The sequence below is a fragment of the Cryptotermes secundus genome, unplaced genomic scaffold (genome assembly GCF_002891405.2).
Source record: "Cryptotermes secundus unplaced genomic scaffold, Csec_1.0 scaffold247, whole genome shotgun sequence".
Classification (NCBI taxonomy): Eukaryota; Metazoa; Arthropoda; class Insecta; order Blattodea; family Kalotermitidae; genus Cryptotermes; species Cryptotermes secundus.
Window position 1 is genome coordinate 3,740,292 of NW_019740656.1, and position 16,551 is coordinate 3,756,842.

The 16,551-nt window shown below is 38.4% G+C and overlaps 1 protein-coding gene across 4 annotated transcripts in view; it reads left to right on the plus strand.

Annotated features, from left to right (window-relative positions):
• Nucleotides 1-15,268, plus strand: part of LOC111872385 (transcriptional coactivator YAP1) — a 118,758-nt gene extending 103,490 nt beyond the window's left edge. For 2 of the 4 annotated variants that reach the window (XM_023866217.2, XM_023866219.2), the window contains 4 exons: nt 1,983-2,149; nt 7,286-7,490; nt 8,452-8,552; nt 11,295-15,268. In XM_023866217.2, coding sequence (XP_023721985.1) covers nt 1,983-2,149; nt 7,286-7,490; nt 8,452-8,552; nt 11,295-11,387 — 566 coding nt within the window. In that variant the 3' untranslated portion in view covers nt 11,388-15,268. Of the gene's footprint in view, nt 1-1,982; nt 2,150-7,285; nt 7,491-8,451; nt 8,553-9,088; nt 9,705-11,279 lie in introns of those variants that run through there. The other 2 variants (XM_023866220.2, XM_023866218.2) reach the window with 2 other exon arrangements.
• The last annotated feature ends 1,283 nt before the right edge of the window (nt 15,269-16,551 follow it).

The following is a 16,551-nucleotide window of genomic DNA, read 5'->3' on the forward strand; positions in this document are numbered from 1 at the left end:
TAAATTTCATCCAGACTACATGGCATCACACCCCTGAAGATTGTACTCTTTATTTGAATACACATTTTAAATGAAGAAGAAATTGTTGTGCGGTTACAATGGAAGGCTTATGTTCTGGGGACGTTGTCCTCATGCCAGTATTGGTTATGTCACCAAATTAATACGGAGCTGGTGCAAATTCAGGCTTTTGGATTATATTGTTCTGAGAAGTAAAGGAGTGTAAACGGTACGCTGTGGTTTGCCTAGACATTTTCATAGATGGCCCCTCTCCATTGGGCATACATGTTGTACAGTAATGTAACTTGTTGAAAACACTTTATGTGTGTGAAGGTGAGCAGACTGAGTGGTTGTTTATACACTTCTGTTACAGGAAATTTGAATATTTCCTTCATTTTACCATTCTTGTTTTTAGACCAGGTTGCTGTCAACAGAATGTGGGTGCATTTAGTGGCCAGTGACTGAGATAAGGGCTGTAGAATGTGTGTAGATTACAGCAGGGTCTTAGTTAGAGTTAAAGTGGATGCAGCCACTGCCTAGCTACTTCTTGGCATGCTTCTGATATGTAACACAGATGCCATTCTGACAACATAGTCTGTACCACTGTTTCCTACAAATGCTGTTGGCTACTGACCTATCATTTTCAAGTACAACTGCATTCTGTGTGAAACACATTTGGCTTTGTGCAAGGAACGCCACTGATTAATAGAGTCCCTCTAAAGGGCATGTTTTCTGTTGATCAGGGCTGTAGTCGAGCCAGCGTGGTTTGGAACCACCCTGGCACTTCTCTGAAAGGCATTGTTGCATTGGTTGATGATTTAATTTACAGGAGAAGTATCTAACTTTCAAGATTTCTCTTGCAAATTAAATTCATATGGCTTCCTTAATTTTCGTCTTCAGAGATGGAAGCATTAGCCCATTTAAGTGTGTGCATTTCATGAGCCATTTGTTGTTGAGTTCAGCATTCAGAAGTGTAAATGTGTCTGTAACACTGAGAACTGCCTCATATCATGATTTATACCCATTTCTTTCAACTTTTAACTGTATGTCAGACTGCCCTGGAAATTTTTAATTACAGGACCACACATTTGTGATTCCATTTCCCACTTGTGATGAGAAATATAGTTGAATCCCCGAAAAGAGCTGCTTTCCCATTCGTCATCTGCGTTGGTCCAGATCAGACCCCACTCTTAGGTCCCAGTGACCACCATATTTGAAACTTGTCTCTATAACTAGTTAGTCACTTAACCTCATCATGAAGATGGAGGGAGTATGTTATATCAAAACATTGTTATATGCCTTTATGACTGCATGGTTTCATAGTTCAGAAATTAACAATCTGAATAAGAGAAATGAGATTTGTGGTTTATCATCATAATCATCATGTTACAGTAACATAATGAATTAGACCCTTCCAGTTACAAGGATTAAACCTGTCCATCTTTCTTTCTGGTGCCCCTGATATCTTCTTCCCTTTGGTTCATATTTTTAGGGCAGCTTTAAAATTTAGTTTTTAGGTATTCTTTCTCAGTAGTATAGCCCTTTCTATTGGTAATTTATTATTGTATTGTTATCTGTATATATCTAATATATGTTTATGGTCTGTTTTTCTCTGAGAAAATTATTTTTTTTCCTTCTCATTTTTTGTTGTTTAACATCAAATATTTGGATGCATAGAAAGGTATATTCTCTGTTATTACTGTATAGAATTTTAATATGGTTTGCTTTTGATGTTTCCATAGTAATGTATGTGTTTAAAAGTTAATTAATATTGAATTAAATTATTAAATACTCCCACATTATATATCTGTTATGTAATCAGTCATTACATCATAAAGTCAAGGTTGTGTGTTCACTTTCAAGTGCAGATAGCCATTTTTAGCCCAGTATTAATATGAATGGATGCTGTTGTTGGTGTAAAGTATACTGCAATATGTAAGAATAGTCTGTTACAGTAGATTATATGATATATTTCTTGCTTGCAGCTCTGCACCTCCAAAAGTCCCCTGCAGGCTCCTTGTTGCCACAACAAAGCACCAGCTGGATTCAGCCTCTGTCAGCACAGTCTCAAGTTTGCCAACAGATCAGGCTCCAGTCATTACAGATGGAACGAGAACGGTTAAAACTTCGCCAGCAGGAAATCATGAGACAGGTTATAATACAATTTATTATTATTTTTGCATGTCCGATTTACTGTGTGTATCAGAGGCCTCGTTGAACTGGTAGTTTGTGACTTATTGTCAAGAAGTGGCCCACATTTAATAGAAACTAAAAGTTCATTTTCTGTATTCATCAGCCCTGCCATTGGCCTGTACCATGAGCTGGATGAAAGCAGTTTACACTCATGTGGTTTGTTTATTTAAGGTCTTTTTTAATATTATCTTTACCATATACACCAAGGTCCTAGCAGCCTCCGTAGTCTAGAGGTAACGTTCCCACCTCATGACTCGTGGTACGCGGGTTCAAACCTGGCGGAGGTCGTGGAATTTTTAAGGGCGGAAAAATTCAGGGAACAAGCCCTCCGGGAGGGACTTTAAGCCGTGGGTCCCGTGTCGTAGCTTTATGGCACGTAAAAGAACCTCATATCTCCAAAGGAGGTCACTGAGCTAAATTCAAGGACATTTCCCGCCCAACAGTAGTCTCTAACGCCTCTGATAGATGGGGGAAGCATTATAGATACCGCCAAGCCAGTAGAGGCCGAACTCGCTGGCTCGGTCGGGACTGATGGTACGCACCAATATCGGTAGGGTATAGAGACTGGTAGAATATCATAGAGGGAAGCACAATGGACCAATACTGGTCTCAGTGCATGGGGAAACCCACCCGCTCCAATAACTAACTAACTAACTAACTACACCAAGGTTCTCAGTGGTACCCTTTTAGTGTTTCCATGTAGAATTTTGTATGCATTTTTCAGCTCTCTCATGCATGTTACATGCCCTACCTATCTCATATTTGATTTTAACATTTAGAATCACTTTGTAGTCACTAAGTTGATACGAATCTCTTGGCATGACATAATCTTTCTATAACTTCCAAAGTTGAATAAACCCAAATTGTCCAAGGCAAAGATAAATTTGTCCCAATGGCTTATACAGTACACCATGAAGGAGGTATATAAGGGGCATGGAGATAAAGCTCCATGCATACTTAACCTATCACATCATGAAGATGAATGGTCAGTTTCATTCTCCAGCCACCATACTCCTAAGGAAAGTACCTCCAGTACTGTTCGCATCAGTTTTTCTGGCCCCAGCACTTTTTTTTTTCTTATTGCTAGTGGAGTGGGACTAAGTCCCTTGTACTGCAGCCACTTCTGGCCTATTGTACCAGCCCCAGATGATAGGTGAGGGTGATTGTGGAGCAGTTGGTGGAATGAAGATTGGCAGGGGAAACCGAAGTACTCGGAGAAAACCTGTCCCAGTGCCACTTTGTCCACCACAAATCCCACTTGACTGGACCCGGGATCTAACCCGGGCCGCTGAGGTGGAAAGCCAGCGACTAACCACTTGAGCTATGGCGCGGCCTGGCCCCAGCACTTACCAGCTCTCTTGTATAAATGAAATCTGGCAAGTAATTCATTATGGCATGGCAGGTATTCACCTGATAGAAAATATTGACCTTGAGTTCTGTAATTTTTGGCCTGTTGTGTCTATATAATACTGCAGATTATCAAAGTGTGTGTTGGTTTGGATGTAGAACAGACAAGTGCTTGAGCACAGCATCGTAACAGCCACCTCTCCTATCCTCTCCTAGGAGGCCCTTCAGTGAGAGCATTAGAAAACTGACATGAACAGTACACATGAATAGGATGCACGAATGGCTGCACAGTAATTAAGGATATGAGAATAATCTTGTTCAAATGATCCCATTTTTGTGTGTGTCCGCTTATGACTAAGATTCTCCTTCTGCTTGACAACTTCTTTAACCTCTTCTTTTTGAATGTTTCCCTTTATTTTCATATTCGTAAACTTTGCAATTCTCTCTTCATTCATTCAGTCATAAATGTGCCCACACCATCTTATTCCTTCAGTTATTGATTTATCTTTTAAAATTCTCTCTCATTCTTTCATATGCTCTTCAGGGTGTATTAATGGAAGGACAAATTGTCCTCTGCCAGGTGTAGAACTCCAATTATGAAGCACATAGCAAGTTTCCAGTGAAGTGTTCCAGCTTTTATAAACAATTAATTTTCAAATTGAACAACTTAGAAATTTAAGTTTTCTGATGGAGTGATTCTGTTGAGGCAGTTAAGTTCTGGTGTGATGTACCTAAAAATATCTTCAGAATTGAATCATTGGAGATGGAATTTGTGTAGATGAATCATATTCCTTATCAGAACCACTGTAAACATTGTAGAATATTCTGATATTTAAAAATGATGGGTAACTCTGTGGTATGCCACATTAGCGTGGTTATGTTGAGTTTTAGTGACATTGAATATGTCATAAACTTAATCTTAGGTTAAAGTTCAAAGTTTATGTGATTACTACAGCAAATGAAGTGCTAAAATGTCAAGACTCTGCCACCGATTTAATCAGTTTGAAGTTTGCTAGCTAATTAATGCAGTAAGAAGTGCTTCTAATACATTCTACATGATGTCATAACCCAGAACACTATGATACGAATCTGAAATTTTTTTGAAAACCTCATATCATATTGCTATGAAACTAATGAACCTACAGATTACTGTGAAGAGTTCTGCCTTTTGGGGTGTAACACCATGCAGTCGGTGATGTTCGTGTGAAGTATCAATTGACTTTCACTGGACTACACAGTTGCATAGAACCCTCCATACCGCTGTGAGAACTTCACATCCAATACCGATTACATTATTTCTTTGGATTTGTTTAAATATTTATCATACTGAAAAATGTTTTGATTGAAAGTTGTACATATTAATAAGACATGGAGCACATGGTAGCATAGTTGGTTGAGGAACTATGCTACAAGGTGGCAGGTCGCGAGTTCTATTCCTGTTGAGGTGGTTAGATTTCTCACTTGACCTAATCATTTCAGCCACACTATGGTCCTGGGGTTGACTCAACCTCTAACAGAAATGAGTACCAGGAATTTTCCTAGGGGAGAAGGGTGGCCAGTGCGTAGGGCTGACAGCCTCACTGCCATCTGTAAGTCGATTGTCTAGAGAAAATGTAGGAGCCTTGACGCCTCACAACACTGGGCCTCCACAGCATATTACAGGGATAGTTTTACCTTTTACCTTAATGGGACATTAAAATGAGGTTGCAGCTATAGCTGCCACTCCGGTAATGTGTTCACGGCTAGTTGGGAATCACATTTTTGATACACCGCGTAAGTGAAGTAAAAAAAAAGTAAAGCTATCCTTGTATCAGGCTGTGAAGGCCTGTAGGATTGTGACACCTTGAGGGTCCCACATTATCAAGACAGTCGGCTCGAAGATTGCGGTAAGGTTGCCAGACTTGCATGCCGGCCCCGCTTTAGTCCCCAGGAAGATTATTTAATTAATTCCTGGTACTCATTTCTGTTAGAGGCTGAGTTCAACCCCAGGGCCATAGTGCTGCTGGAAGGATTAGGTCAATTGAAAAAAATCCAGTGACCTCATAGGGACTTGAACCTGCTACCTTCCGGCTTGTAGCATAGCCTCTCAACCAACTACGTTACAGCGTGCCCCCTTTTGATACACGCAGTCTCACAATAACCGTAACTTCTTTCTAACATTGGCCTTCATCATAAATTTATTTTCAAGTGCAACATATCTGATCCATATGACTAGGAACCTTTCCTACTTTACACATAATGATGGAAACAGGTTCAGTTTCTAAAGCTTGTGTTTGAAAATAATTCAGGAAAATGGAGAATTTCCAGTACAATACAATAATATAAGAGGAAGAAAGCAGTCTTCTGGGATTTGGCACCGTGTATATGTGGTGTTAACCGACGTTTCGGAGGAACGTATCGCCTCCATCTTCAGGGTAGAAGGAAAAATATAAGAAATCTACAGACGAAGAGACCATGAAAAGCGGTACAAGCAGACTGGTGTTGGAAATATACACAGCTATATTTCCAACACCAGTCTGCTTTTACCGGTTTCACGGTCTCTTCGCTTGCGGATTTCTTATATTTTTCCTTCTACCCTGAAGATGGAGGCGATACGTTCCTCCGAAACGTCGGTTAACACCACATATACACGGTGCCAAATCCCAGAAGACTGCTTTCTTCATAGTCACCGCCGTGAAAGCCTCAAATCTTACAATATAAGAGGAGATTGTACTCGGGTAATGCTTGCTACCATTCAGTCCAGAACCCTTTGTCATCTCGTCTGCTGTCCAAAAACATACAAATTAGAATATAAAGAACTATAATTTTGACTGGTTCTGTATGGGTGTGAAACTTGGTCTCTGAAATTAAGGGGGGAACATAGACTCTGGGTAAGTTTTGAGGTTTTCACCGCGATGACTATGAAGAAAGTCTCTCTCTCTCTCTCTCTCTCGGCATTCACAAGCCATTCACCTGCTTTGAAGATGGAGGCGATACGTTCCTCCGAAACGTCGGCCAAAACGAAGAATACACGGCGCCAAAACCCAGGATGAAGTTTTCTTCATACACTCTGGGTGTTTGAGAACGGTGTTGAGGAGAATATTTGGACTGAAGAGAGATGAAGTGACAGGAGGTTGGAGAAAACTTCTTAATGAGGAGCTTCATAAATTGTACTCTTCTCGAAGTATGATTAGATTGATCAAGTCAAGGAGGATGAGGTGGGCAGGGCATGTAGCACGAATGGGGGAGATGAATGCATATAGGATATTGGTGGGGAAGCCAGAAGGAAAAAGACCAGTGGGAAGACCAAGGTGTAGGTGGGTGGACAATATTAAGATGGATGTTAGAGATATAGGATGGGGTGATATTGATTGGATTGATCTGTCTCAGGATAGGGACCAGTGGAGGGCTCTTGTGAACACGGTAATGAACCTTCGGGTTCCATGAAATGCTGTGAAATTCTTGAGTAGCTGCAGAATTGGCGGCTCCTCCAGAAGGGCTCAGCTCCATGACTGAGTAAGTAAGTATAGTAATTTTTCAGATTCTGGTATTCTCAGTTGTGCCATTAAATAATTTTGTAGGTGGATATTAATGTTTTGGAAAGCATGCTCCTCGCATTTTCAAAAATGAATGTGAAGACAGTATGTTGCCCTAAAATGTTTCTGTCCACCTGCAAGACTACCGTTATTGTCGTGTCAAAACTTACATAATAGTAATTTTTTTTGTTTTAATATTTCTGATATGTTTGTGTGAATGTTGTTTGTATCAGGGTATGATGCTTCGACAGCCAAGTACCACAGATTTACCACCAGGTCCCAACTCAGCTGGAATGGATCCATTCCTCTCTGGTTTGACAGACCATTCCCGTCAGGAGTCTGCAGACAGTGGACTGGGCATGTGCAACAGTTATTCCCTACCACACACACCCGAGGACTTCCTTGCCAACATGGATGACAACATGGATGGCGTGAGTGGTGAGTCTCTTGTTCAGTTTGTCCATAGAATATGAAATTTGTAAACATGGTGGAACCCTACTGATCTGAAACCCTGTAGGTCTGAAGTCGCAGTAATGCGAACTGAGGTGACAGTACTGCCACAAAAAGAAAATTTGCATATCCAAAAATTACAAATGTATTGTAATTATTTTACCTCTTTGCAGTAGCATAGTTGGTTCAGGTGGGAGGTTGCAGGCTCAATTCCTGATGGGGTCACTGGATTTTTCAATTGACCTAATCCATCCAGCCGCACTGTGGTCCTGTTTTTGACTCCTCCTCTAACAGAAATGAATACCAGGAATCTGTTTAACCTGTGTATCTGTTGCCACAGTAATACATGTTTACCAAACCGTTGTCCAGGAACTGTCTGTTATGTGTTGCCACGGGAATGTGCTCAGCAAAGCCCCGCCCAGCAGGAGGTCATATTCTGGCCTTTAGGCATCATGTCACATTATTGTTAAATAAACTAAAACACATTATTAGTTTGAGAGCAGGCCAGTCTGCTTTTACCGGTTCTCACGGTCTCTTCGCTTGCAGATTTCTTATATTTTTTCTTCTACCCTGAAGATGGAGGCGATACGTTCCTCCGAAACGTCGGTTAACACCACATATACACAGTGGCAAATCCCAGAAGACTGCTTTCTTCATAGTCACCGCCGTGAAAGCCTCAAATCTTACAAAGTGATGCTCTAGTTTAGTTGATAGGTACCAGCTTTCTGGAGGAACCTGTCGCACTCTCATTCTGGCATCGCATCCCAGACGACTGTAAATCTTAATGGCCCTTGAAGACTCCTCTTTTTCTGGTATATGATGCTGCATGTTGTGGTGGATACGTACAGTAGAAACATCAGTCGCTATATACCAGGGCATTACAAGAAATACAGTAAATCCAAGTAATCATTGCCATGAAAACCTCACATTTTGTATTTTCTTGTGGTAGAGGGTGGCAACCCTACAGACATGGCAGCATTGGATGGTCCAGACATAAGTTCCCTCAGCGATAACATCGATTCGACAGATGACCTTGTACCCTCTCTGCAGGTGAGTCATGTTTAATATTAACTCTCATTCATGTCAACTGATATAACTCTCATCATAATGGCAAGGGATGCTTAACAAATGCTCATATTTTAGGAGGTGTGTTATGTGTTTATTTTGGACTAACCAGGCAAAGTCTTAAAGTTTTCTGAAGATAAACATTAAGTATTCATTCATAAAAGCCCAAACATTATATTACATGTTCGTGTGCACCACCATGCTACTAATTGAGCGAACATTTGAAATTTTCCTACTGATAGATCAGTAAAACATTCTCTTTAGTGTAAAATCCTTTTTTTATATTTCTGCATGTAGTGAAGTCCATAATTTATTAAATACTTTTCTGGTCCCAGCCAAGGCCCAATGTAAACAGTATATTGTTTTCCTTCTCTTTACTTACTGATTTTTTATTTAGTAAATAAGTTGAATTTTGTGTAAGGATTTTTAGTCTTTTACGACTCATGTCAGTTTAATATGATTGCGGGTGAAATTAACAGTTGATATTCATATTTTCTCCCTTCTGGAAACTGTTGCCGCAGAACTGCTGGAAGTCACTGCCGCATAACCACAGTCTTCTTCGAGTGATGTCATTGAACACACACTGAAAAACCACTGTACTGGTGGTCCTGTAGCTGCTCTCGTTCTAGACTCACCTCCGTTGAGTGTTTATTTGAGATGCCATTAATTATTTTAGAAATTAATTCGATATTACCAGTTGTATAATTGTACTTATTTGTGTAGAAAACAATTTCTTTAGCTACTTAAGCAAATAAATTGATTTATCATAATTGTATACAGTAAGTCTAATAAGAAGGTGTAAAGTTTACTGATGTAGAGCACGATCTTCTGGGTTGAAATGTCATGTAGTGTGACAGAAGTCTTCCAAGGTATCGGGAAGGTAGTGCCTCCATCTTCAGGGTAGAAGAGTAAGCCAGGAAAGAAACCAGCAATATGCAGGCTCCTTACTTGGCTTATTCTTCTTCCCTAAAGGAGAGACTGATTGTTCTTCCTAAACACCTTTGAACTTAACATCAAACTACATGGTACAGTGCATTCAGCCATCGAGGAAACTGGGGAAGCGGCGTGGGTGAGGTACAACATTTCTCACAGATTGCTACTGTAACTGCTGATAGCGGAATGAGTCATCAGTGCTGATAAACATGCACACTCTCGCTAGTGTAGAGCAGATGGGGCGTTTCTCCACGACAACTGTGCCCTTCCCTGCTAGCGAGAGTGCAGTCATGTCGCTCATTCCCTTGCAGTTCCTGCACACGCACACATTTATAAGAATACTATAAAAAGATAAACTTCCTGTGCTGAAAGTGACCCCCTTGTGCTTGCAGACATGCCTCATATCGCATAAATAAATTATGCGTCACTTTCTGAAGTTGGTCCACCTTAAGTGAACCAGTTACGCATGTTATTTCATTCTGCAGAGCTTCAGTGCTGCGAGGATTATTCCTGTAAATTTTCCCTTTAGGTTCCCCAAAGATAAAAATTCGCAAAAACTGAGATCTGGGAGGCCACGGTCCCCTGCTGATTATTCTGTCTTCAAACACTTCCCGTATTGTGACCATGGTGCATTAGCCATATGTGCTGTGGCGCTGTCTTGCTGAAAGTACCCATATTGTCTTTCTTCAGCAGTCAGATGACTGAAAAAGGGATTCAATACATCATTAACATAGTGGTCAGAGTTCACTGTTTCGTGGAAAAATAAGGGGCCAATGATTCGCCGCAGACTTACAGCACACCACACCCCCACCTTTTCACTATGTAATGGCACTTGCTGTATAGCGTGATTAGTTCAATTGCCATGGACCAACTTCAGAAAGTCTAGTATAATTTATTTATGTGATGCGAGGCATGTTTGCAAGCAGAAGGGGGTCACTTTCAGCACCTGTTATAAAGCACGGTAAGTTTGTGTTATCTTTTTACGGTATTCCTATAAATGTGTGCATGTACAGAAACTGATGTGAGGGAATCAGCGACATGACTGCACTCTCGCTAGCTGGGAAGGGCACAGTAGTCTCAGAGAAACGATCCATCCACTCTACGCTAGCGAGAGTGTGCTTTGTTTATCAGTGCCGATGACTCATTCTGCTATCGGTAGTTACAGCAGCACTCTGTGAGAAATATTGTATCTGAGTCATGCTGATCCCCTGATTTCCTTGATGACTGAACGCCCTGTATTACAACCCAGAAGATTGTAGCCTTCTTAGTTGCTGCTGTGTGAACCTCAGATCCAGCATAGCTGCTTGATGTTATATTGCATAACCCAAATTTAGTGTAAGAAAAACCATAGCTCAGGTTCCACAGTAAGGATATCACTGTACTCGTATATTATTGAACATTGTTAATTCTTAGCCATCTCTGGCAGGATTATTGCTTCTTATATGAATTCCAGAAAGCACAGTGATGAGCAAAATTATATCAACAGAAAACAATATTGAAGCAGACTATTTTGTGTTAAATATTCTTGTTTTTTGTGTCTCTTTTTGCCTTTAAATATTTTAAATTTTTAAAGGGTATTTTGCACTGTTCTTGAATCTGTGTTCTCAGGACCAGAGACTTTTGATAAGATCATATTTGTGAGAATTACAGCTTTTGTTTTACGCAGCTTTCACTATAACATGCAGGCCACATATATAGTTTCTCCTCTATCTTTGACATTAATTTAGTAATTCTCTTTATATGAAAGGTTATGATGTACTCTGTTTGTCCCTAATGTAGTTTCCAATGTTGTAGCTCAGTGAGGAGTTCTCGAGCGACATTCTCGATGATGTGCAGTCACTGATCAACCCGAATAGCAGACCCGACAATGTTCTCACGTGGCTGTAAAATGCCATGCCCACAGGCAAGATGACTGTAGCCTGATCTCTAGATTGCGCAGTAGGAGTGCTGTTTCCAATACCTCTGCCTGCTGCTTGGTTACAGTACCATTATGACAACACATTTTTCCTAATATGTCACGAAATGGCCTGCAGATTTTTTGTATTAGTGAGTGCTGCTTCTGAAGGGAAAAGAGATGGAAGCGTTCTTAAACCTGTTAATGGTTGTGTTTCATAATACATATGCCTTAGTTATGAATTGAACTCGTAATGAGATAAAAAGGAGAGATGAAATCACTGGAGTCTACTTTCGACAAATACAGGGATTCAAAATATGCAGGACTCTTCTTCCATAAGGTTCCCTGCCCTAGGTATGATATACCATAAAAGATGTTTTAGGCAAAGAAAGTCATCAAATATGCGCTACCCATACAAATCGTTTACCTCAAAGGGTGAATGATTTTTGACATTTGCTGCTTCTCAGACGCATACTTTGAATGTTTTGTCGTTTCGGGCACACTGTAGGATGCATGGTTTGTTGGATTGCACATGGTTCGGACCTTAAGAATCACACAACTGAAGTCATATTGGGTTTTGGTTCCTGTATATAATTGACAATAAACAATGGATAGTGGTTGAACCTTTTTTCATGTCATAACATTACTGTAAGGGTACGTTTACTAATGGAACAAGTATCACTGAGAATAATAGTATATTAATGGAACTATAATTCTTCTGTGGACTTATTAACAATTAATGGAAACTGGAACAGTTGGTATAAAAAAAATGCTTCAATATCATTATTGGCAATATGTTATGAATGTTTAGTGGTTTTTGTGGAATGAAACATGAATCTGTTAGCAGAGTCAGAACCAGAGACTGGAGATGAAAATTTTGTGGTCCTGTCTTGAGATCTGCGGTCTGGGTCACTGTTTGTTCACTCTTTGACCCTTACTGGCTGTCACACAGTTGCGCCAGTGTCAATGCTCTGTTCAGGTGGGCAGAATCATTTTGTTTTTTTAGTAATACCATTACTTCTGGTTTAAAATATAGCCACTGACTATGAAGTACTGACACATTTAAAATAACTTTTCCCATATGAAGAACTGTTACTCCTGAATTAAAAATATAGCTGTCAGCCCTGTAGAACCTGGAGATGTAGAGTTATGGATGATAAAGTTGAAATCAGACGTTCAGGAACACAAGCTTTACTGATAAATCTTTAATTCTCGTGAAATGTATTGGTTACCACGAAGTTTAAAGAAATTGTTATTTTTTACATCATACTTTTATAGGTATTGTTTTATTCATACGTCAAGTATTTAGATGAAATTTTGAAATTCAATGTATCACTTAGCTCTTCATACGTGTACAAGACATGGCACTAATTATGTGCAGGTATGACTTTATAAGAAAGAGTATACAGTCATACCTATACGTAATTAGTGCCATCTCATGAAGGTATATGAAGAGTTCGGTGAAAGAAAAGCTCAGGATGAGCACCCTTGAAGAAGGGTGCAGATGAAAGGAACAGAAGTACCGTTATGCTGTTTGGGACGAACAACCTTTAGAAGGGAGCAGTGTTGCATCCTGGGAATCCGGAAGGAATACTTCTATGGAAACGCAATAACAGAGGGTTTGTTGCATGACAGTGGCCAAGACCATAGGTTTCCACATGGTGTGCTATATACCGTCTGAGACCTGGTTATAAAAGTCCAGCTTTAAAGGGACCAGACAGTTGAATTGAGTGCTAGAAGTTGCCGATAACAGTTCAGTTTGCATTTGACTATAGCAGAAGCAGTAAAAGTGATAATTGTACTCACTAGGGTAAAAGTGAGCGTTCAACAAACCCGAGACCTGCGTAAATTTATTTGCTGCATTATATATGCAACACATGACAATATTTTAGGGAAGTGCCCATTTTGTAATTTTGATCTCCAGATAAATGAAACTTAATTCATGACTGAGTTTATAAGGCATGTTATAATTTACTTGGATGAATACATTCTTTTGGTTTTGCTGATGTTAAGTATGACAAATGGTAACTTTTCTATCCTTCATCTACACTGTAGAAAACTGAAAATGTAACAGTTTTTTACGGTAATATTTGTCATTTGGGCAGGCTCTAGTAAAATTTATGTTCCTGACATAATTGGAGCAGTTATGGTTATGTGTTGCCATGGTTGGAAGCACTGAAAGAGGCATTTGGAAAACAGCATTATTATACCTTCATATTATATGGGGCTTAAAAATTGATACAGGTTTAATAGAAATGAAATGGACACTACAAGAAAAGAGTTTGTGTTTTACAATAGTGAGTTTTCAGCAGGCAGGGAAGATCTTTCTGTGTAGAGTTTGCTACCTGCAATTCATATGGCATTGCTCTGTACAAGCCTAATAATAGAAGATGCATTCATGTTCTTGGTGATACTTAAACAACTGACTATCAAAGATTCATGATTGGATTTAAATGAGTCCTCAGATTTTCTTCTCTTTGAGAAATAAGTAACTGATCCTAGCAGGTTGGAGTCTGAACCTAAAGCAATAATTAAACTTCGACTATGGACCGTATCTGTCAGTGGGTGGAAAGGAAGGATTACGAAGTTTGATTCTAAGCATTCTTTCCAAATAAGGAAAGAGGGATTAATCTTAACATGACCTTACAATATTTTTAAAACTGGAAGCAAGACCGTCCATATTCTTAAGCAATATCTATATAGTTCTTTTTTGTATAATACTTATTCACTTGAAAGTTACACATGAAAGTAGAAAAGAGTCTTTATATCATCATCAACATCTGGAGAATAAGATATTTTTACACTTAGTTTATAAATTTTTAGATATTGTACACACATTGTTTATAACATGTAGTTATGCAAACGTGTTTTAGCTCTTGTGTAACATTTATTCTTTTTATGTAGTGCAGCTGTAAAAGTGACATATTCTGTCCTGTACATCTGTATGCAGTTACAGTACTTTAAGTCTGGTTGAAATGTTATTGTTAATGAAGTGATTGAAATTTCATCATATTTATGTAACAAGATAATAGTGACTATATTGGAATAATTTTTATTTGATTTTGTGTTTTGTCATTTAGACTCTGTTGATTAATTGAAATGAAAACATGAAAATTGTTATTCTGTAGGCTTTAAGTTACACATCAACTTACAATTTAAAGATGGAGTTTGTACCAGAGTATTGAAGTCAAGACTTTCCTAAACATAGCCTTATCCTCTCTGTTGAATGCTACATGTGTTTTAATGTTAACTACATTACTGATTATATTTGGTGTTTTAAACTTTTAAGAAATTGTAATTACATTAAGAGATTTCAATACCAACTGTTATTTGGATTCCCCTTCCATGAAGGAATTGTTATTTTTCATATTGGGGTTAAATTTGCTGTCACAAGATTTCAGTATGAAATTGAAAAAAAATCTGCGAAATGAATTTTTTATAACCTTAAAATTGTTACCTTTTAATTATGTTTTGATTCTTCTTGCCACCTTGCTTAATGTGAGCATTTAAAGTACAAGTTATCTTCATTAGGACCTATAATATTATAACAGTTGGAATTCTGTATCTTCATTGAAGGAGAGTTGAGCTAATTTGACAGTTTTTTGTGTTGTTAATTATATTGAAAGTAAAGTTCGCTGTAAATAAGAACAGTATTCACATGGTTTGAAATTTTTGCTGGAAATTCTGTAAATATTCTGTTCACAATTTACTTACCTTGAGCTGCACCTGCAGAAATTAAAGTTGCGAGGAAAGAGAATTACATTATATATTGCTGTTGAAATATATAACGAATTTATGTTATTATATACACCTTAAAGAGTAAGATATATTGCATTTTCAGTTCCTGTCTACAAGTACAGGTATGGACAGAAAATAAAATGAAACACAAGTGAAATTATCTTCACTTTGGTGTTTGTTGCTAAGTAAATTCATACGTATGCAGAAAGTATTTAATTCAGTCCCAGAAACGCTTTATATGTGCTTCTCCTGAAGAATGTTGAAGTGAAATCAGTATGTCATATTAGTGATATACTGTTAATATTTATAAAATTTGTTACACACCGTAAAAAGAGTGTTCAGATTGTTCTGTGTGGAAAAGATACAGTTTTATCTCTTTAAGTTCTCCTATAAGGTAGGTTATATGCCGATTATTTGTCCATTAATCTTTTATTCCATGCCTGTGGTTGATTTTGAACTCATACTGTGTATGAATGTTGGTAACTTTTATGTCACAGGAAATATTTCAAGCCATTTGGATAAGTACCAGCGGTCATGTGTGATATGTAACGTAATGCAGAGTTAAACATTTTTAAATGTTTAATATGACTTCATATGTCAAGCTAATGGTTCAGTTTTTCTTTTGTAAATGATATAAATGTTATGCTAGATAACTTGAATGCACACTCTGCTCCATATAGATAATGGAGCAATTCTGTTGTTTGCGTTCAGTTGTTTATAGAATTAGGTCTGTTTGCATAAATCCATGCTCTTGCAGATATGTGTCATTTTATTGTGTCCAAACTTGAACTGCTCTGCTCAACTGCTTTTACTCATTTTCTTATTGGCTCATGTTAGTTCCTAAGTAACCAATTGGAAATTAAATAATACTGAATTGAAGCCTATTTTCATAAGGAAATTTGACACTTATTAATATAAATTATTTGGTTGTTTCTGTGGTTAATTTAAAAGATTTAACATGAGTTTTTAAATTTTGGAAGGGACCTGCTGTCTCCATCATCAGGGTAGAAGAATATTCTTCTAACCTGTCTGAAACATTTGTACAAGAATACACTGACTCACATCCCAGGAGGCTGTAATCTGAACATTCACAACTGTAAGAAATCACAAATCTGACAATGATGCATAACATTTTTATAGGCCTATTGAATTTCCTTTTTTATTGCGATGGATAATACACGTGGACAGCTTTACCTTTAATGTATGATGAGTTTAAACAGCTGCTGATACTGTTTGAAATAGTCATACATATGCCATACGACCAAGTAATGGTGAAGTCCCTATGCTTAACTAATTAAGCAGTACACCATGAAGATATATGGGGAGTGGATGTATAGATCCATGTATTCTTGACCTCGGCACTAGTTGGAAGTGAGTGGTCAGCTTCACTTCACAGCTGCTTTACCCCTCGAGGAAAGA